At 47.2% G+C, this 23478-nt stretch overlaps 1 protein-coding gene across 1 annotated transcript; it reads right to left on the bottom strand.

Moving 5' to 3' along the window:
* Nucleotides 1-2874: 2874 nt before the first annotated feature.
* On the bottom strand, nt 2875-11468 carry LOC141471209 (patched domain-containing protein 3-like). Its single transcript, XM_074157629.1, has 4 exons — nt 10731-11468; nt 10366-10487; nt 6930-7075; nt 2875-4475 (listed from the first exon to the last, which is right to left on the bottom strand). Exons 1-4 carry the CDS (start codon nt 11466-11468, stop codon nt 2875-2877), a joined length of 2607 nt encoding a protein of 868 aa, XP_074013730.1.
* Nucleotides 11469-23478: the final 12010 nt, after the last annotated feature.

The following is a 23478-nucleotide window of genomic DNA, read 5'->3' on the forward strand; positions in this document are numbered from 1 at the left end:
ATTGATCAAGTTGATCATCATCAACTTCTTGTCATCGATGCAATTTATTGCCAAACCATTAGGAAATCCGAAGAATGCAGTGTTTCATATTGACATATTGGACTTTTACTTCCATGTGTGAACTGAGGAGAAAATAGCTGGCTATTCTGCTTTTTAATTAATGAAGCCAATAGGTGGCGGAACTGATAATTTCTGGAAACAGGCAAAATTATTTTGATGGGAATGCCACTGGAAAGATTTCATATCAAAATATTATGCACACAGGGAAAAATGTGCACATCGTGAGCTGTCTTCCCCACAAGTAAGTCTGTTACTGTGATCTAAAACTTTAGATCAGATTTTTAGCGTGGAGACTCTAATCCTGTTCTCCCTGAAGTAAATATCAGTGGCTTTCACAAGTTGTGGAAAATCCCCTAGTCCTGCTGGCCGCACTGTTTCTGATACAAACCGGGATGCTCTTGGCCTTCTTGGCCACCTGGGCACCCTGCTGGCTCATGTTCAGCCAGCTGTTGACCAATACCCCAGGTCCTTTACCGCTGGACACCTTTCCAGCTTTCCAGCCACTTCCCCAGGCCTGCAGCGCTGCATGGGGATGTTGTGACCCAAGTGCAGGACCTGGCACTTGGCCTTGTTGGACCTCATCCCATTGGCCTTGCCCCGTCGATCCGGCCTGTCCAGCTCCCTCTGTAGAGCCTTCCCACCCTCAGGCAGATCAACACTGCCCCCCCAACTTGGTGTCGGCTGCAAACTGACTGAGGGTGCACTCGATCCCCTCGTCCAGATCACTGCCCTAGTCCTGCTGGCCACACTATCCAGATATAAGCCAGGATGCTGTTGGCCGCCTTGGCCAACACCCTCAGGTCTACGAAGCAGAAGGATTTTAATCCTCCTGGCAGCGAGGGGAGGGTGATGCCAGACCGCAGGGGCCGAGCTTTGCCTGCAGCTGGGACACCCCGTCAGTGCCGAGAGGACACCTCAGCCTCACCGGGGACCCCTCCCCGCGACCCGCTTTGCCGAGCCCGCCCGGGGCCCGCCCGCCTTCCCCGGCGGTGCCCCCACCCCCCCGCGGCCGGCAGGGGGCGCTGTCGGGCAGGGCCCGGTGCCGGTGCCGGTGCCGGTGCCGGTGCTGGCGGGACAGGGCCTCAGGCCGCGCTGGGCCGCTGCGGCCGCCGGGGGGGGGCTCTGCCGCCGCGCTCCGGGCAGAGCGTTAAGGACGAGGAGATGCTGGCTCCAGCAAACAGCTCCTCCAAATATTTTAGCTGTCAGTAGCTTGCTTTGGTTGGGGGGGGGGGGAGGTTTTAATTTGTTTCGGTTTTTTATAACGTTCTTTTTCTAATTCACAGTCTGATGTTTTGTTGCCACTGAGACCTTGATTTGGTTTCCAGTCCACTGACCCCATAAACTGTGACATCATGGAGGATCTAAAGGATGGGTTGAAGGAGGATGGAGCCGGACTCTTTTCAGTGGTTCCCAGTGACAGGACGAGGGGCAACGGGCACAAGCTGGAACATAGGAAGTTCCACTCAAATATGAGGAAGAACTTCTTTATGGTGAGGGTGACAGAGCCCTGGAACAGGCTGCCCAGGGAGGTCGTGGAATCCCATTCTCTGGAGATTTTCAAGACCCGCCTGGATGCTGTCCTGAGTGATGTGCTCTGGGCAATCCTGCTTTAGCAGGGGAGTTGGACTAGATGGTCTCTAGAGGTCCCTTCCAACTCTAACTAAATTCCGTGATTCCGTGAAATGGAAGGATTCTGTCCTGTCTACTGGGTCTCATGCAACTGGTCAGAAATCCACACGGAAGACCCTGGCTTTGTTCCATTCGCTGCTTATCTCAGAAGGAACACTCCACAGCTGCAGATTTGGGCTGAATGACTTAGTAACTGCTAGACCAGTTTTTCCAAAATTACAGACATCAGTTACCATCATTCATTTGATTTCCAACTCATTAAATGTACAACTTTTCATTGAGTGCCTTGTCTCTACAGATTAAAAGACGACCCCATATATTCTTAACTCTTACTCAGTGAAAGCTACTCTGCTTTATCGATGCATCACAGGATGGGTTGTTACTGATGAGCACAACAGAATTTATGGGTTTATAGTTTTAGGACTAACAACTTAAACCTGAGTTACTTTTTCACTTTGTCCCCAGTCAGGGTGTGATTCTCACGAGTGAATCCTTGACCTGTCATACCATGGCACAGTGTTTTCCATGATGGTTACCCAGGAGGTCCACACAAGTTCATTCACCTACAGCATAACCTTTCACAAACTGCAGCCAACAGAAGCAACTCAATCTTCTTAAAGCTATATTATGTTTAATATTAGCTAACCCGGTCTCACCGCTCACTGACCGGACCCAGGACTCCCCCAGCCTGCTCCAAGCGGCAACTTCCTGCTCCCTCCCCTGGCCAGCTCTGGGCTATAGACTGGGCATGACACACCTGGTATGGAATACCTGTGCCCCTGCCAGCTCCTTGGGAAAATTAACCTTATCCCCGCCGGAACCCGGACAGCAAACTAGTGGGAGTTACTCTTCCCACCAGTGTACATTGTCCAACAGACCTGTAATGTTGTCCAATAAGCTCATGCAGTCGTCAGTGTTTATAATAATTTTAATACATTCAGAAAGAAAGTCGCAAAAAAGGGTTTAACAGCATTAAAGTGCTAGTCAAGCACAAACAAAAATGAGCAATGCAAATCCCTTCTGGGTGTTTTCATTTCTTCTTCTATTATTTTTCTTGTCTGGCTTTACAGAAGCTTTTGCTTCCCTGTTGTATTTATTTTTCTGTCCTTCATTTTCTTCATGTCTTATATTCCCGGAAAGTCACTGCATTTTAATCTACATATAATAAATAAACATTTAACTAAGTCATGGACAGTCTTTATTGTCTCTAAACCTATACTCTGGCTTTTCAGATTTGGTATTACTGGTTGATCTGCCAAAGTTTCCAAAAAAGGTTAAAAACACCGGAATAAAAACAAGACCGTGAAGACCCCCAAACAAAATAACAAGGAACATGATCTTGAAAAATGTCCTAAAGATGTAGGTTTTTGCTGCAGCCAGCACAACTACTCCTAATATAGTAGAAACCGCACCTTGTAACACTGGGTAACCTAGCACGGACAGAGCTTCGATCGCCCTTTTATTGGCTGATGACTCTCCACTCGTAACAAAGGCATAGGAGATATGAGCAGAAAAATCTACTGAAAACCCTATACAGATGACCAGGTTGATCATGGATATGGAATCAAGGTTGACTTTCCAAAAGGTCATGAAACCAGCAACACCAACTATAACAGAAGCTATAGCAAAAGTCACCCACACGCAACACAACGGGTTGGGAATAAGCAAAAGGGAGATGACGAGCATTGCCGCAGCAGCAATGATGATGTTTTGAACGGTGTTCTGCACTATTACCAGGTACTGATCGTAGTAGATGAACGCTGAGTTATACACCATTAATGGGATACTGCACTGCTTGGCTGTCTCTCTTAACTCATTGAGAAGATTCTTCTCATCAATGGATGAGGTCACATTCACCGTCTGGATGAAGAAACGTGAAGCTTCTATTTTATCCTCAGTCTTGTTAATGTCCCACTCAAAACTGGGAACAATTCGGAACAGCACAGCTAAGTTCTTAATGAAAAGAGTCTTATTGCTTATATTTATCAAACCACTTTTGGAAAGATTTGTGTATACTCTCAGCCATGACTCTGAGAAGTTCTTATCGACATAGGAAATGCCCTCTAAATTCTGTGTGCAGTTTTCAATGCCAAGACGAACAGTCTCATTCCAGTAATCTACGCTTTCAGTAATGACAACCATGACCCTGGGTCCGTATGTTGAGAAGTATTTGTCGTTGTCATCATAGAATGGAATAACATAGGAGTCATCACTGGCCAGATTTCGAAGATCGATGCCTTGTCTGATCTGAGTACATCCATAAATGCTTCCACCCAAATATGCTCCATACAGCAACACCACAAGTAGCTTGATCCATCTATTGGTGAAGAAAGGGCCATAATACTTTTTAAAGAATATGCTCATTGGATGTTCACTTTCTGGCAAAGATGACTCCCCAGAACAGTTGCCGATACAGCAAGCATTGTACAAGCAGGACTTCTCAGCCTGACCTTTACCTACTTGCACAGGCATACAAGTTAGCCAGTGTCGGTTTCCTTGCTCCCTTCTATGATTCAATACAATAATTGCCCCAAAGAAGGTCAGGGTATAGATATAGCAGAAGACAAAAGCAGTGCCTGTATAGAGGCAAAATGATCTCACGGATGGAAAGGCAGTCCAGGTGCCAATGAAGAAGGCCAAAACATCAGTGAGAGTGGTGATGGTCACAGAAAGTGCTGCTTCTGCATAAGTCTCGGCCAACCGAGACTTAACATCGGATTTGTCTTTTTTTCCTGCACTTTGTTCCCAAGCAGCAATCATGATGAACATGTCATCAACACCAACACCTGCAAGAGGGGAAAAAGTTAATGCTGCATTGCAAATGGCAGCTCCCACTAACACCCAACAAAAGCACAAAATGAATCGCATTTAAGTCTGCATAAAATTTTGAAAAAGAAAGTTAGGCAGTAACCTTGCTTTCATGCTGATGCAAGTTAAACAGATACAGGAAAACAGATCCTTTGTGTGTAGCTGAGCTTATTACATTTCAGGAACGCCGGGTGACCTGATGGGTTGTTGATCCCTCACCCTACTCTGCTGAAGGACAGAGCACACCTAGTCCATCTCCCACAAGTGTGTTGTAGCTGCTGCCCAGGTGTCCAGTGATGTAGATCACACAGATTCAAGTACATCACTTATTCTAATGCTCAACTATCCTTATCCCTTGGAGCGTCCCCTATTACCTCTGGAATCTCTTCTTCATCACTGCAGCAAATTAGACCAGTGATTTCTTGCTCTGTCTTCAGCAGACTGGGAGAGCAGTTGCTACCCCATGGGAGAACGGTGGTCCCAGTTCTCTGGGGGTTCACTTCTTAATGCTCTTTGCTCTCCACTGGTTTTCTCTCCAGTTTACCTTCAAGCATTTATCCATGATGTATTACTCAATTATCTTCACATTTATACTGATGTGCCTGCATAGACCCACCAGAGTCCTGGGAAACCCTGCCAGGAAGACTGGGTCCTGGGCTAGAGTTTTTGCTAAGACACAAGAATAAATGAGCACAAGTTTGAAAAGGAAAAGCCAATGTGCTTCTCTCGGCTCTGCTAACTCTCCAGATTTTAATCACAGACCTTTCAGTATTTTGCCACTGTTACTACATCAAAGGCTCTTCTATTCCCTGAAAATTAATCACACAAAAAGGGAAGCAAGACCTCATGAACAGAGGGGCAAGCATAGGTGATATAGCTAAGCATAAAAGAATAGGTGAAATCACTATCTGCTGCCTGAACAGGCAATTGCCAGTAGACATGCAAAGATGAATTAAGCAGCAAGTCAAAAGGTACTATGGGATGGCAGCGAGCCAGGCTGCTTCTAGAAAACCGGCAGGCTTCAAAGCAATTAATATAATGTATGCATAATTTGTTTGCTTAATGCGAGGAAGACAAAAGTTTGCATGTTATTTATAAAGATCTGAAGAGACTGGCTTAAGCCCTTCCCCAGGCATAGAACGGGGCCCTTTGAAATTTAGAGCCTGTGCAATTGATAAACAAATGAAAGCAAATGCAAAATGCATTTTATTTGTGAAGGAAACAAAGAAACAATGTGTGTCCTAAGGAGCATTTGCATTAGACATCTAGTATGATGCAGGGCCTCTGTCAACCTGAGAGTTCCATGTGCTTTCCTCAGCATGAGACCAAGACCAAGAAAATATCCCATGAACTTATCATATAGGAGACCAGGTAAGGATTGTAAAAGCAGTAATTTATTTGCAGTAATGTCATCTCCTGATATTTGGAGAATTCAGCATTGGCCGTCAAGTAGCCTGTGCAACTGTGATGCAATGATACTAACTTCCTTGGGTTTCTGGGGGGAGCTGGTTGCACGAATGGTGCATCCCTTCAGTTGTATAGCTAAATGAGACACTTCTGAACCTAGTCATTTATATCGCAGAGGAAACTTCACATCTTAGCAAAACACGTTACTGCTTAAGCTGTATTCAGGCCCAGTTTTATCCGACCAAAGACTAAACTCTGAAAATAGGATACAAAACCTCATAGTAACTGACTTCCCATATTCACCTCATAATACAGGTACTGGATTAAGTCAGCACTTAGTGCAGCACGAGCGGCATACCAGACATGTTCCGTGGTGCTGCTGTTGAGCCATCTCGAGGCTGACTAACAGCAGAGAAGTAGGGAGCTCTCAACGTACTGCAAAAAGAGGTGGTCAAGAGGTGGATGGCTTGGGGAAGACCTCTGCACGTGCTTAATTTGCTGACAAATTCAGCAGTCCCATAGAACAGCAGTAACAACAAAACGTTTTGGGGTAGACAGACTTATCCAGAGCTAATGAGATATGTAAATGCTTGTAGTATGTCTATGGAAAACAGCAGGGGGTAATACAGGGAAATGTGGTGACAGAACCTCAAATATTAGCCCTGGTTCAATCAATGATTAATCAGCATGGCTAAATGACAAGGAACGCTAGAACAATGCCAGAAGTGCTAACCGCGCCACCCTCTCATTTACAGTTTTCATGCCATATCAGTCAAACTAAAGCAGGCATCATTTTTTGGGTTTGCCAGGGCCCAGCTCCAGTCCCAGCATGGGCACACTGAGCTGAGCGGCTCCCCCACCTGTAGGAGTTCAGAGGAGCCTGCGCCTCCAGGTGTCTCCTCCACTCACTGCAGGATAGAACTGCCTATGGTCTGATGCTCGTATCATAAAAGAGTAACACCATCAGGTTGTTTTAACGCCACTTTAGTCTTTGCATCTGAATCCGACTCGCTTTTTCTACTTACCTAGAATAAGAAACGGTGCACTTAGTACAGTGACCACAAACGGCACTCCACAGAAGAGCAGCAATCCAAAGCTGCTTAATACAGCTAACCCGGCAGAAGCCACGCCACAGCATGCAAGCCAGACATTATTTCTTATACAGCTGAGCCTGAAAATATTGTAAGGAATTTCTCAGTTACACCTCAAATATTTCACCAAGGTGTTTGGCATGACAAGTGAATATTATGCACAGATACCGATGGTATCCTGACTGTGAAGAGAACTCTTGAAGAAAGTTGCTATTTGCTAGGAGATTTCCCAGGTACCAGCATCGGACAAGATTAATTTACATAGGATGTGCTAAATACATTATTACTTGGGCTAGCGTTATGGTTTGAGAGGACCCATAACAATCTATTGTCATTAGACAATTATTCTATCACCCGATGACCCCCCCCCACTCGGAAAGGGGAATCGAGGAACACAGAGAAACACAAGGGTTGAAATATAAATAGATTTAATAAACTAAGACTAAAAATTAACACTAATACTAAAGAACCAGTATTAATCCCGATACTGATGTAAGATATACAGGAATTATACTCAGCCAATTCTATCAGTAGGAAGCTGTGCACTCCCAGCAGGGGACAGCAAATGTCGGACACTGGGAGCGCAATGGCTTCAGGAGGAAGGGAAGGCCTCAGGGTTTCGGCACCAGGGCAAGGAGTTGTCTGCACGGCCACCATCAGGGAGAGAGCCCGCTACGCAGCAAACCTTTCTAATTTATATTGAATCTGACGTTCGTGGTATGAAATAATCCTGTTGGCCAGCCTGGGTCAAATGCCCAGGCCTTGCTCCTCCTTATCCCTGCCCCTGGCAAGGCTTGAAAACACTAACCTTAAATCCTACAGAGCCTGGCTGGCTATAAAGTAAATATTTTCACCAATTCAGACACTAGAGTCTTCTAAAAGTGCAATTTTCCCCAGCATTAGAAGAAAGGTTACTCCTGTGTCTCTCAACCCAGGACAGCTAGTTATATACCTAGGAGTAAAGATGTGTGCTGATCTTTGCATCAATAACAAGACAGCTGGCAAAATGAAGATACATAAACTATACCAGTGAGCGTGTATATTTAGGGTGAGCCAAAAAAGGATGAATTTTAGGAAGCTCTTTCCTTTTTACACAGCTTCTTGGTGTAGCGTATCAGTGCAGTATGGAAGCACCTCCCAGGCAGTAAGTGCTGTGTAGAGAAGCTTTCTCAGCAGACAGATTGGCTACCGGCCATTTGCCAAGATGCCCCTGAGGGCTGGCTCAAGGATTCCCTAAGAAACAGGAGACTCTGCACTACACCGAGGGGGCAGAGAGTTGCCTCTTGCCTGAGTAGAAATCTTTTCCAGGCTGTAGACCATTTCCGAACTTTAAGAGAATCTCTCGTTTCCAAGGCAAGAAGGGGGCGTTGCTGGAACCCCCCATGCTCTGTCTGCGCTCACAAATGACCGGATGTGAGACAGCTGAAATCCAGAAATTGTACAGCTTAATGGGCATGATGCTTGATGCAGGCGCTAAACCAATAAGCTCACCCTCCAAGCAGAACTTTATTTCTCAAGCACAGCACACAAACACAGCTGTGCGGTTGTCAAAGGTACAATGGTTCAATGGTTCACCTTCCACCAGCACAAAGAAAGGGCAGGATAAGTTCTCTGTGGACAGCAGGTAAAGCTCAGGCCCTACTAGCAAGCAGAATGCTTTAAGTCGTAGCAAGACTTGCAGCAATCTATCAAGCTAGTGCTCACTCATCTCTATCTTAACTGAGTAAGTGGCAGAAAAAAGGTGCAAATAGATCTTACCATGGTATACTTCCACCTCCCTCCCCTGCTTCCTTCCCCTTTTTAACTTCTCTTTACAAAGGGTTAGTATCTTGTGGGCTGGATGTGGATAGAAGCTACGAATTAAACAAGAAAGCAGTAGAATAACCTTAGCAATAGCACCACTTACTGCTTCCCTCCCCGCAAAGGATGACTTTCTTGTTTGAGTTTTATGCATCTTTGTGGTGATTGTCTCCACTGGTTATGCCAAGTTGATATGATCAGTTTTATTCAAGCGCTTGTGCAGAATTCCGCTGCTGCCAGGGTGGCTAGATCACGCTTCTGGCGCCCTTCCTACGTAGGGTAAAGTAGAACCTTTTCATAATTGAAGGGGTTTACTTTGTCACAGTGTTAAGAGATATTAGTTGTTTAGCTTAAATAAGCAAGTTTTAATTAGAATAAATTACTTAAGGTTATAACATTAACCATGGTGTGATTTATGCTGTTTGCTTAGCTTTACTTAGCATGAGTAGCTAGATTTGCTGAAGCCTTTAGGCTGCAATAGAGTTCATTATCTTAGTAATTTTCCTAGCAGCAGGTAAAATGTTGGCAGCACACTGATATTTTGGTAGTATTTTCCCTAAGTCTGGGACTTTTCAGTTCCCCACATTCTGCCAGTGGGCACAGGTGCGCAAGAAGCGTAAACCAGACAATAAGGAAGCTACAAGTGTCAGCAGAGACTGCAAATCAACAAGATAAGAGCAGCCAACATCCTGCCTGGACACACAAAAAGAATCAGTAAGGTGTTAGAAGAGCCCGGGCCAAAAATCACCATTTGACTAAAAGAAGCATGAATGTGAGGGGTGGGAGTACAGATAGCAAGGGTATAATTTCCCAGGGATTTCTTTGTTCGAGTTCCCTCCCTTTTCAGAGGCACCCACCTTGGGCTGACCTTGCAGCTGTACCTTTCAGTTAAATTACTTATTTTTATAAAATCTGCTGTCTGAGACTCTGCTGTGGGAAACCTAGGGTCGAGCCTGAAGAGGGAGGGAGCGTGCTCAAGAGTCAGTGTGTGTATGTGTGTGTGTGTCAGGAGTCAAAAGGGGCACCCGTTGGCCCACTGGGGTCACCTGCTGCGAAGGGACCTTGGTCCTACCGGTTAAGAGACTCAGGTGGTGTGTGAATGCTCGGGCAGCGGCTTCTCTTTTAAAAATAGTGTTTTTAGTGCCAAAGCTACAGCACCTCAGAACTCTTAAAAAGAGAAAGAGTAGGGAGTTGTTTCAGTTGTTTAAATAGTTCCAAAACCATCATCTACAAAAGTGATTCTTATGAGGTGGGGCCTACAGAAATGACTGATGGCTTCAGAGAACAGACAAATGGATACTCGCATTCAAGATGCACATGTCTGCACTGAACACTTGTTCAGATATTCCTTCTGGTACTTCTCGTGAACCCCATTTAAGCAGTTGGGAAATATGCACAAGGAAGAGAGAAACAGCAAAGAAATACATTTTGCCCATTATGACATGAAGTCTGCAGGCTCACGAATGACTTCACCCAACAAGAGCAGAAACCAATTTAGGCAAAGCAAAGAAGAGTGGAGCTCACTTCTCTTTGAGCCATAGCTTAGAGGACATTTTAGAGGACATTCTACCTTAGGCAAGAGACGACTGAAAAGGTTATTGTCAAGAAATACGTTACGGAGAAGAGTGGGATCACGCTGTTGGTGTTTCCTTCAAACTCCTGTTGTCTGGACAGTGAGGTAAAGTAAGCCACCTGTTGTTAAAAGAACAAGGAAAGAAAAGATGAAGCACTTTTACTCTTTTTCTCAGGTCTTTATACACCTGCACTGGCAACGCTAAACAACAAGTTGGCACTAACGCATCTCCGTGGCCCTCGCAACCTGCCAGGAGGTCCCCGCCGTTTCCCCCACCATCTCCTTTCTTTTCAGGCGATGGGGCAGACCGGGCATTTCGGTCCTCGGCGGCCCCCCCGCGGCTGTACCCACCCCCGCGTTACCTGAATGGCGGTCAAATTCGCCAGCTTCGACGGGATGTCCTGCAGGAACCCTTCCAGCCACCGCCGGCTGTCTGCCGCCGCGGAGCCGTCCTCCCGCAGGTAATACACCAGCTTCAGGGCCCGCGCCGACAGCACCCGCCCGTCGGCGCCCGTCCGCACGCCGCCCAGCGCGGCCCCCAGGAAGCTGCCGTTGCTGACGGGAAAGTAGAGGTTCTCCAGGGCAGCGGCCGCCCCCGCATCGTCCAGCAGCGGCAGCAGCGGCTCGGGGCAGGGGTCGGCGCAGGTGCCGCCGCTGCGGGCGCAGAGCTTGTCGTAGTCGCCGGTGCGCACCGCCGCGTCCAGCCGCTGCAGGTCGCGGCGCGCCGCCGGGTCCAGGACCGAGCCCCCCCCCGCCGCCACGGCGATGAGGGCAGCGTAGGCGCCCTCGGTGGGCAGCCGCTGGGCGGAGAAGCGCTCCGAGTCGTCGGTGGGGAAGTACCGCTGCACGAAGTCGCGGTCGGCCTTGGCGGGGCCCCACGTCGGCGTGAACTGCTCCTCGATGTCGTTCGCCTCGCGCTGCGGCAGGAAGAAGAAGCCGGCGCCCAGCCCGCCGGACAGCAGCAGCGGCACCAGCACGAAGGGCCAGGGGCAGGCGGCCACGCCGCTGCCCAGCCCCTTGAAGAGCCGCTTCAGCGGCCGCTCCAGACAGTCGGTGTTGCGGTAGGAGCAGCCCTCCGCGGGGCGCCGCGGCTCCGCCATGGGCGAGGCGGGGGCAGGGGCTGCCGGCGGCAGCTCCCCCGCCGCGGACGCGCCTCACGCCGGGGCCCGGTGGCGCGGCCGCTTTCTGCCCGCGATGACAGACGCCTTCTGTCCGCCCGGGCCGCGGAGGGAATGAGCGTTCCTGAGCGGCGCGGCCAGGGGCATCCCGGCGGGGCAGGCGGCAGCTCCCTCCCCCGTTCTGACTCACCGGGGTTTCCGCCGCCTCCCCGGTACGGGCAGGCGGGGACGTGAGGCTCCCGCCCCCCCGCCTCCCCCGCCCTCTTTGGACCCGAGGGGGGCCTCGGGGCCGTTACAGCGCCCGTAGAGCTGAGCGCTGACTGAAGCCCGGTCCCGGCACCGCCGTCCTGCGGGCCGGCTCCCGGGGCAGGGTGCAGGCTCGGCACAGCCCTGCTCCGCTGTCCGGGGGCGGCGGCGCTGCCCGCTCAGCCTGCAGTGATGGTGTCTCCAGTCACTCTCTTCAGTCACTCTCTTCCCCGTCCATGCGCCTCCTTGCCTCTGCGCCTCAGTTCCTGCTCCCGGCAGCTGCCGTGGCTGTCTCTGAAGCTACACCAAAAGCCAGGATCTGCAAAAGGATCCGCAGTGAAGCCGAGCAAAGTGCCCTTTTGCACAGGAGAGCGTGAAGCACGGGCACTTTTGTCTCTCTGCTGCCGTAGGTGCCATGTTGTTTGATGGCTGTTGGAGCTGCTTGCTGGCACTGATGGGGAGTCCTGTCAGCCAGGTGCCTTCACTGCACCCTTCCTTCTTGCTCAGGCACTTGCCTGGCCCCTCGTTTACCTTAACACTCTAATCCTGCAAGAAGAAAGTGACTGTGTGTCTAATGAACTGAACAAACTCTCAGGGGGAGGGAGGGGGGCGGTTGGGCAAGTGTCAGGCCTGTGCAAGGGGAAGGGTGAGGTATGGCAGGAGGAAAGAGCACAGCTGGCAGCAAGACTGTGATGTGCACAGGTGTCTCATGAAAGCTAACGTGGAGTGGAGAGCTGGGATTACAAGTAATTTTGGAGTTTGCATTTGGGATCTTGTGTCTCAAACTCCCAGTAGTAAACAAGATTAATGTTATCCTTGGGTATGTGAACAGAGAACCGGCCTAGGGAAGGGACTTCCATGGTATATAGTGGAAATTATTAGACTGATGTTACAGTATTAAATCCAGACCTAGCTTCTGCTTTGTAAGAAAGATGCTGCAAAATTAAGTGAAGGATAAGGTGTAGTGATCCTGAGCAGGAGACTACTGCCCTTCAAGGAGTTAAGAGATCACATAGCAGTGAGTTGGTGCTGTGCTGTGTGCCCAGGGTGGCCCTTGGGCTGTGCTGTGCGGCACCATCCCTTGGCCACAGGATAACCTCAGCGAGCTCACGGCAACAGAGGAGCATGCAGGCAGCTCCCAGTTTTGGTACCTGTGATTAGACAACTTAGACTACTTCTTTCCTGCTTTTCCTGAATCTGCTGCAATCATTACTTTGACACTAAGGATTATTCTTCTGGCTGGCAGCAAAACATAGAAAGTGGTGATGGACAGCTTGCCGTGCTTGCTGTCTCGGTAAACAGCTTTACAAAACGGGAGTGAGAGCTGGAGAAATGAAAGACATTGAAACAAGGTTTAGTGATTGCAATGGGCAAGCCACAGAAATCTCAGCAGTGCAGTACGCCAGAGCTTTGTGCAGTAACAGCAATAGAAAGCATCTTCCCAAGTCCAAAAAACACCCTGCAGCGTGGTGTTCTTTACACTGGTGACAGTGACTTGAGTGCCTTCTGTCTGAGGAGAAGATTAAGCTCAGATGGGACACTTCTGCAGAGGTGTCTATGATACCATAAGTTGGCAAAATAGGAACTCCGTAAGACTCAATTTGGAGTTTCAGAAAGCAGGCACTCTTTATTGCGGCACACAGGGGATCGCTCCCCCAAATGCATACGCGCCGGATTGCTTGCTTACAGACATTATATGTGATCAAAATATACATATCCATTAGATTTCTGAGAAATTATTAACATATTCATACTTTTCTTAGAGCTCATTAATATATGTAAATGCCTTTGACGCAGGCGCATTTATGTCCTTTGGTGGTGTTTCAGGGTCCTCTGGTGGTCATCGACAGTCTTCCTCACCGTGTCTGCTGGTTGAACTCAACTTATTCTTTTTGCTTGGTTTCAAAAGTTCTTGTCTGCACAATACTACAAAACCAGCTTATTCTAGTGTAGCTTCTTTATCCATTGTGCTCAGAGGCACAGAGTCTTGACACTTCCCCTTTATCCGAGCAAATCTGTAACTTATTTTGCTAGAATAGCATTGCAAAGCTTTAACTGAACACAGTATCACACAACTTTGCAACTATGTTATTTTAAGAGAAAGGGAACCATATTTTACACTCGGTGTCATCTAGTCAGTTAGCTAATGCGTTACAGACAGGCAATTCTTCTTGCCCTTTTTTGAAAGAAGGAACTCTCTCCTCTCCTGCCATTACTTGCAAAGAAATCTTGCATGCATTTCTTCTCTCTCATCCTAAGGAGACAGCCTTGCCACCTGTGACCATAAAACAGCCAGACAGGCTCTGAGGAACACTACAGATCATAGAATCATTTACATTGGAGAAGACCTTTAAGATCATCAAGTCCAACCATGAACCTCGCACTGCCAAGTATGCCACTTAAACCATGTCCCTCAGCATCCTGTCTACCTGTCTCTGAAATACCTCCAGTGACGTTGACTCAATGATGTCCTTGGGCAGCTTGTCCCAATGCTTGAAAACCCTGTCAGGGAGGATTTTTTTCCTAATATCCAATCTAATCCTCCCATGACACAACTTGAATCTCTTTCCTCTTCTCATAGAAACATGGAATCATATCACTTGCTACTTGGGAGAAGAGACCGAGCCCTACCTTGCTACAACCTCCTTTCAGGCGGTTGTAGAGAGCCATAAGGTCTCCCCTCAGCCTCCTTTTCTCCAGGCTGAACGACCCCAGTTCCCTCAGCTGCTCCTCATAAGACTTGTGCTCCAGACCCCTCGCCAGCTTCGTTGCCCTTCTCTGGACACGCTCCAGCATCTCAATGTCTTTCGTGTAGCGAGGGGCCCAAAACTGGACATGGTGTTTGAGGGGGAGCCTCACCAGTGCTGAGTACAGGGGCATGATCACTTCCCTAGTCCTGCTGGCCACACTAGTTCTGATACAAGGCAGGATGCTATTGGCCTTCTTGGCCACCTGGGCACCCTGCTGGCTCATAGTCAGCTGGCTGTTGACCAACACCTCCAGGTCTTTTTACATGGGGCAGCCCTTCAGCCACTCTGCCCCAAGCCTGCAGCGCTGCATGGGGATGTTGTGACTCAAGTGCAGGACCCGGCACTTGGCCTTGTTGAACCTCATACCACTGGCCTTGCCCCATCGATCCGGCCTGTCCAGCTCCCTCTGTAGAGCCTTCCCACCCTCAGCCAGATCAACACCCCCCCCCCCCCCCCCAACTTGGTGTCGGCTGCAAACTGACTGAGGGTGCACTCTACTTCTTGTCCCGATCGGTGCTAAAGATATTGAACAGAACTGGCCCCAATACAGAGCCCTGGGGAACGTCACTTGTGAGTGGCCTCCAACTGGATTTAACTCCATTCACAAATCTTTGGGACCGGTCACGCAGCCAGTTTTTTACCCAGCAAAGAGTACGCCCATCCAAGCCATGGGCAGCCTGTTTCTCCAGGAGAATGCTGTGGGAAACGGTGTCAAAGGCCTTACTAAACTCCGGGTAGGCAACACCAACAGCCTTTCCCTCATCCACTAAGTGGGTCACCTTGTCGTAGAAGGAGATCAGGTTAGTTAAGCAGGACCTGCCTTTCATAAACACGTGCTCCTTGATCACCTAGTTGTCCTGTATGTGCCACTTGATGGCACTCAAAACGGTCTGCTCCATAACCTTCCCCGGCACCGAGATCAGACTGACAGGCCTGTAATTCTCCAGATCCTCCTTCCAGCCCTTCTTGTAGACGGGCATCATATTTGCTAACCTCCAGTCAACTGGGACCCCACCAGTTACTCAGGACTGCTGATAAATGATGGAAAGTGGCTTGGTGAGCACTTCTGCCAGCTCCCTCAGTACCCCTGGGTGGATCCCACCCGGTCCCCAGACTTATGCGTGTCTAAATGGTGTAGCAGGTTGCTAACCATTTCCCTTGGATTATGGGGGCTTCATTCTGCTCCTCGCCCCTGTCTACTAGTTCAGGGGCCTGGGTACCTGGAGAACAACTGGTCTTAGTATTAGAGACTGAGGCAAAGGCAGCATTAAAGTACCTCAGCCTTTTCCTCATCCTTTGTACTATGTTTCCCCCTGCATTTTTACATTTTACATTTTTATTGTCTTTTACGGCAGTAGCCAGATTCGGTTCTAGTTGGGCTTTGGCCCTTCTAATTTTCCCCTGCATAACCTCATGACATCTTTGTAGTCCTCCTGAGTTGCCTACCTCTTCTTCCAAAAGTCATAAACTCTCCTTTTTTTCCCCAAGTTCCAGCCAAAACTCTTTGTTCAGCTAGGCTGGTCTTTCTCGCTGGCTTGCTTTTTGGCACCTGGGGATGGCCTTCTCCTGTGCCTTCAAGATTTCGTTCTTGAAGATTGTCCAGCCCTGACTGCCTCGCAACAAACTCTCTCAAACAGTTTTCTGAACAGGCCAAAATCTGCCCTCCGGATGTCCAAAGGGACAGTTCTGCTGAACTCTCTCCTTACTTCTTCAAGAATCAAAAACTCCATCATTTTGTGGTCGCTATTCCCAAGACAGCTTCCAACTGTCACATCACCCATCCAGTCCTTCTCTGTTCACAAATAACAGTTCCAGTGAGGCTCACTCAGCAGCTGTGTCAGGAAGTTATCTTCCATACATTCCAGGAACCTCCTAGACTGTTGTCTGTTGTATTGTATTTTCAGCAGACACCTGGTAAGTTGAAGTACCGCACGAGAACAAGGGCTAGCGACTGGGAGACTTCTCCCAGCTGCTTATAGAATATTTCGTCTGCCTTTTCATCCTGGTTGGGTTGTCTATAACAGAATCTCTCTCCATGATATCTGCCTTGTTGGCCTTTCCCCTGGCTCTTACCCGTAAGTCCTATAGCCACCCTCATTAAGCTCTAGACAATCAAACCACACCCTAATATACAGGGCTACCCCACCGCCTCTCCTTCCTTGCCTGTCCTTTCTGAACAGCCTGTAGCCATCGATGGCCACAATACAGTCATGGGATTTGTCCCACCATGTTTCCATGATGCAACTATCTCTTAGTTTTCCTGCTGCACAATGATTTCCAGCTCCTCCTTTTTGTTGCCCATGCTCCGTGCATTGATGTAGAAGCAAATATTACCTGTTGATATTACTGTTAATATTAACTGTTTCAAATGCTCCTGTGAGATGGTTATTTTGCAAACAGGAACTATACAAAATCCGTCCATTCCCGCTGCAACACAGCGTACTTACACACAAAACAAAGTTGATGATACTGAAATATGCCTAGAAAATGTACTTCCTCTCCTAAAGAGAAAAGAAAACACATCAGACAGAAATTCTTGATTTGAAGCATACAAGTATCTGTTACTGCTTAGATAGAAGGAGGGTTTTAGGGGTTGGGAGGCAGTAAATATTGGCAAAAAGGGAGATAAAAACAAACAGAAGATCAAACGCTGAGATTTGTAAAGTGGCTTTGTGCTCGATGTGGTCATTCTGTCCGCTGATGTACTGTGCTGAGCTGAAAACCCTGTGCTTGTGCCAAACACATAACCTACACATTATAGGCAACACTCAGTTATTATGACAAGTTGTGACAGGAGACAGAGCTGCACCACAATATTTCCAATACTCTTCTGCATATTAATTGAGGCTAAAAAGGAGCAGTGGGCACAAGAGACCCCAGAAGACCTTGGGTTTGAAATCCAATACTCCCTAGGGATCTTCTTTAACCCGAGTTTGAAAATAAATGCTGCAGGGGATAAGTTCAAATGGGGGTTCAACTCAGTGCTCTCACAGTCACAGGAATTCAAGAAGCTGAAATTCTCTACAGGCTTCTGATACACTGTACATAAAGCAGGTTACTTGGGAACTGACATACTGCATACATGAGGGCTCCCCGAAACAGTTTAAAACCTCATGATGATCAAAATACATAGGCATAGACACAGATAGAGAAACACAAGCAGAATTCCATGTGTGCATCAGCAACAGGAGAAGATATTACTCTGATACGTGCAACCATAATATATAAACGCCAGGAGGGCCTGGATTGATGTGAGAAGGAGATACCTTCCCGAACATCTTGTTGGCACAGAAACACTGGTGCAGAAGGGCAATGATTACATTGGTTGTGTGGTCGGCAGAAATTTTCCAGCTCAGGGAAGTAAAAAATTACCTTCCCATAAATGAGGTGAGGGGACGTACGAAAGGTCATCCCTTCCATAGATAATGGAATAAATGCTCAAGTTAGCCCTTTTGATATCTTTGTTGTCTATCTGAGCCCTGCTGAATCAAAGTCTAGTTTGTGCTCAGATCAGTATTCTCTGATACATAAATATTCAAAATAATAAGTTAGTGTTTCAAAACCCTAAAAAACCTACATACAAAGCCCAAACAGACATTGGCTGATCAAAGCAAGAGTAAGAGAGAGGCGCTGCAGTTCTCGTCTGCAGTTTTTCCCCATAAATAACATGCACCTACTGTTCCTGAAGATCTTCAAGACCTGACTGATCATTTTATGAGGAAGCTTATAAGCATGCATGTCGTAAGAAAAGCAGCCTGCAAAGATAACATACTCCTTATTAATAAGACACTGATTAAAGAGGCAAACTTTTTACAATTCTCATGGAAGTAAGCTGGGCAAGTATTAAGGTTAATTAAGGACGGTGAAATTTTATGGAGCCCTTATAAGGAAGTGCAAGTACCGAAGTCAACGAGGCTCTTCAGTAGCCTCATGTTACATTGTACTCAAAGCACTGTAGCGTTTAAAAGTATAATTTAGATCAGTCCTCATGGAAAACCTCATGATTCTGAAATCACACTAGAGACAGGAATTTCTCTTTATGTCAGCTTAAAAAGGAATATTGCCAGAGCTAAAGTATAAAATCTGGCAGTTCATCTTGCCTTTCTGGCATCTATACCTATATAGGTATAGATATACCCATATATACCTATATATACATATATTCCTATCTGTACCTATACTGATAAGCTGAAATTCTGTCCATCACTATAAAGGACAACAGAAACAGCATATCACCCAGACAGCTAAAACACTTAGGCAACTTAATTCTTCCTAAAAATAAGAAAGGATACTCAAATGAGCATAGAAATTCCTGAAGAGCCTCACACCAAGATGGCCTCAGAACATGCCTCACACATTCTGACAGCTCAGAGACATCATGCAAGGTAGTGGACAGCTTTCTGCACAACAGCTGCCCCTGTGTCGATGTTGTCCCTTCCTACATAATGCCTAAGGGTACCATATTCACAGCAAATACCAGTCTCATCATCAAGCAGAGGAGCAGCAGCCACTCATCCTGCCAGCTCTCAGCAGATGGCAATTTCACAGTCACCATGAACTCCCAAAGTGAGGAAGAGAAGATCTTCAATATGAATAAGCACCTGTTAGTTCCGGGACCTGGTGCCAAAATAACTTCTCACTTTTCTTTGGAATCATATGTTCTGAACAGATAACACCCCCTGGGGGAAAGCAGAAATTCACCTCCCATCTGGCTCTCCTCATCACAAGGCCACCCCATATCATTTCTTCGCGGGCACGTTCCTGAAACATGATTCTTCACTGCACACTGGGCACACATCTCCCAACTGATAGCCCACAGTTTTACAATCAGACTGCTTGCTTGCAATACAGGGGTTTGAAGCGATGCATTTCCCATGTCATCTGCAGTCATGTAACCTCAGGGCCGCAGGCTGTCACTCCCTAGCACAGGTAGCAAAGTCCTCTTGTTCCACCCAGGCATGTATACAGAGAGGTGTAGTAGCTAGGCAGCCCACAGAGCATTCCTGCCTCATCCACATGGAGGGAAAGGAAAAGGCAGGACAGGATAGGAGAGGAGACAACTTCCCTGTCATTGTCTGTCGGGTACTATGGTGGGCACTGTAAAGAACAGGTTAGTCAAATTTCCTTCAGAAATGGCACAGCCGTACCTGGTGCTTCATTATGGTGGAAGGAATGGGATAAAAGACTTCTTGATGCCACTTTTTTTATTCCAGGGTCCAGCGCATCTCACACAATTGGCAAAGCATGTTGTTCCAAATGAAAGTATGAAGAAGATGATGCATACCTGACCCAATTTTCTCATAAGGGTGAATTACCTTGCTTATCCCTCAGCAGGGCACTGCCCACCAGGGTTATTTTACCTTGCATATATTGCATGGCAAGGACTCTCTAAGAGGGCAATCACAAAGCTGAGAAAAGAGGATGGGTAATTACAGATCTTCAAGGAGACCTTGGGAGAGGAAAAATGATGTACTGCTGTGCCAAAAGTAATCACTCCTTTGCTCTGCTTCCCTCTTGAGGTTCTGTTCCACATCAATATACAGTTCTCCCCAGTAAAGAATGAGTTGTTGGTCTTTTTTTTTTTTATTTTTTTTTTTTAATTCGCCCCATTAACAATAATGCACCAGACCTCAAAGTGATTAGAAATAGAATCATAGAATGGTTTGAGTTGGAGGGAACCTTCAAAAGTCATCTAGTCCAACCCCTCTGCAACAAGCAGGGACATCTTCAACTAGATCAGGTTGCTCAGACCTCCGTCCAACCTGACCTTGAATGTTTCCAGGGAGGGGGCATCTACAACCTCTGTGGGCAACCTGTTGCACTGTTTCATCACCCTCATTGTAAAAATTGTCTTTCTTCCAGTCTAAATCTACCCTCTTTTAGTTTAAAACCACTACCCGTCATCCTATTGCTACAGTCCCTGCTAAAAAGCCTGTCCCCATCTTTCTTGTAAGCCCCCTTTAAGTACTGAAAGGCTGCAATAGTGTTTCCCTGGAGCCTTCTCTTCTCCAGGCTGAACAACCCCAACTCTCTCAGCCTGTCCTCACAGGACAGGTGGTCCATCCCTCTGATCATCTTTGTGGCCCTTCTCTGGACCTGCTCCAGCAGATCCATGTCTTTTTGGTGCTGAGGACTCCAGAGCTGGATGCAGTACTCCAGGCAGGGTCTCACCAGAGCGGAGCAGAGGGGCAGAATCACCTCCCTCAACCTGCGGGCCACGCTGCTTTTGACTCAGCCCAGGATACGGTTGGCTTTCTGGGTTGCAAACACACATTGCTGGCTCACGTTGGTTTTCATCCACCAGTACCCCCAAGGCCTTCTCCGCAGGGTTACTCCCAATCCCTTCATCCCCCAGCCTTTATTGATACTGGGGATTGCCCCGATCCAGGTGCAGGATCTCTTGGTGTCATCTGCAAATGTGCTGAGGGTGCACTCGATCCCACTGCCTATGTCAGTGAAGAAGACATTAAACAGTACCTGGTCCTAGTATGGAACCCTGACAAACAGCACTGGTCACTGATCTCCATCCATTGAACTGTTGACCACTGCTCACCGGATGTGGCGATTTGTCTCTTCCTCAAAACTTGTTTCTGTAATCCTCTAATCTTAAAACGAGCCGGAAGAATGTGGACAGCCTAACTTTTGCTTTGCTGTCAGAACAGTCCTTTATAAGAAATTATTCCTCTAAACAGACTTTATGGAAATGGCAGACAGGCATATGAACCGTGAGGGGGGAGTCTGCTGCAGATTTAAATGCTAAATGTAGCACATAAATCTTTACCTAGAATTGCCCACCCACTCTAGATGGTGACAGCGTCAGCATCTACTTACACTGGAGATGAGCGTCTACGTGCCTCTTACAGTTTATGGAGGTCTGGTCAGCAAGGGCAGTGGCGCGTTGCAGAGAGTTGGCCGTTTGACCAATGCAGGTGGTCATGGCACTCCCACTCCAAGCGGAAGCAACAAGCTCTTGAGGAATGGCCTGGGAAAGGAAGGCAAAGGACTCTTTCAGTTAGAGGATAATTCCTATCCAAGAAAGGGAAATGGAAAGGAAGAAGACCAGGATTACATTTGTGTCTTACAATTAGTAGTCTGAAAAGCTTGCTAAGCGAACAGCAATGATTTCCCTGAACAATATTCCAGTAGGTGACCAGTGAAGAAAAAGAGAAGGCTGAAGAAAAATGAAGCTACCAGGGGAAGAACAAGGTGGTATCAGGATGCACTCTGGCTCATCTGTGAAAATATCTAACATGGCTTTCACTACTCAGGGACCAATGAGGTCTTTTCCCAAGGACTCGCAGTCTCTGTATGACATGTCAACGTTCTAGGGAATGCATTCCAAAGCTGACAGGACTTCAAGAAGCTGCAAATCTCTACAGGTTTCTGGTATATTGCATGTAAAGCAGGTTACCCTGGTTCTGATATTTCTGCAAACATTCTGGCTCCCCACAAAAGTTTAAATCCACATGTAGATAAAAACATAGATAGACAGATAGATCCCAGCAAGCAGACTTCATGCATTTATGTGTGAATCAGCATTAAAATAATAACATGGCTCTGACAGATAGGGCCACCCACAATTAATAAAGACAAATGCCAGCAGATCCTGGACTGACATGATGAGAAGGAGCCTGCTTCTCTTAACACCTTGTTGACTCAGGGTTTGGCTGTTAGCTTGTCCAGGTCTGGATGCAGATAAGGAGCCATGGCCAGGTGGAGGCAGTTTCCACAGTCTGGGGGTGGGTTCTGGCCACGGCCTCCACATAACCCCTCTGGGAGCCTTTCCCCTCCTCCCCGAGGAATGGGGTTGCCCTCAGCTGTGCCATCGTGCTGTTTGCCTGAGGCTCTGGCAGCTAAACCTCTGGTGGGCTCACTCGGGGCCATACAGACTCTTTCCTCATGGTTATATCTCTCACTCAAAATCTGCACAAGGGCTAAGGTTTCAACCTGGTGTGGCTTTGGAGAAGTTCCTGGCCTTGCTGTCTCTGGGACTTATGCTTCAGGTGGAGTACAAATCTCCTCATCAGCTTTTGTTTAGTTGTTCATGTGACTTCCCATAGGAGGTGACAGCAGGACATTTCTGGCTGCTTCTTGATGTTAGCTTAGCTTCAGCTTTTCTTTCTTACTTCAAGTCAGTTAAAGAGTAGAACAGGAACTTTTCTTTACAACAGGAACTTTAGCTACCGTTAAAAATATTACCTGTTAATATTACTGTTAATATTAACTGTTTCAAATGCTCCTGTGAGACGGTTATTTTGCAAACAGGAACTATACAAAATCTGTCCATTCCCGCTGCAACACAGCGTACTTACACACAAAACAAAGTTGATGATACTGAAATATGCCTAGAAAATGTACTTCCTCTCCTAAAGAGAAAAGAAAACACATCAGACAGAAATTCTTGATTTGAAGCATACAAGTATCTGTTACTGCTTAGATAGAAGGAGGGTTTTAGGGGTTGGGAGGCAGTAAATATTGGCAAAAAGGGAGATAAAAACAAACAGAAGATCAAACGCTGAGATTTGTAAAGTGGCTTTGTGCTCGATGTGGTCATTCTGTCCGCTGATGTACTGTGCTGAGCTGAAAACCCTGTGCTTGTGCCAAACACATAACCTACACATTATAGGCAACACTCAGTTATTATGACAAGTTGTGACAGGAGACAGAGCTGCACCACAATATTTCCAATACTCTTCTGCATATTAATTGAGGCTAAAAAGGAGCAGTGGGCACAAGAGACCCCAGAAGACCTTGGGTTTGAAATCCAATACTCCCTAGGGATCTTCTTTAACCCGAGTTTGAAAATAAATGCTGCAGGGGATAAGTTCAAATGGGGGTTCAACTCAGTGCTCTCACAGTCACAGGAATTCAAGAAGCTGAAATTCTCTACAGGCTTCTGATACACTGTACATAAAGCAGGTTACTTGGGAACTGACATACTGCATACATGAGGGCTCCCCGAAACAGTTTAAAACCTCATGATGATCAAAATACAT

The sequence above is a fragment of the Numenius arquata genome, chromosome 12, assembly GCF_964106895.1.
Source record: "Numenius arquata chromosome 12, bNumArq3.hap1.1, whole genome shotgun sequence".
Taxonomy (NCBI): Eukaryota; Metazoa; Chordata; class Aves; order Charadriiformes; family Scolopacidae; genus Numenius; species Numenius arquata.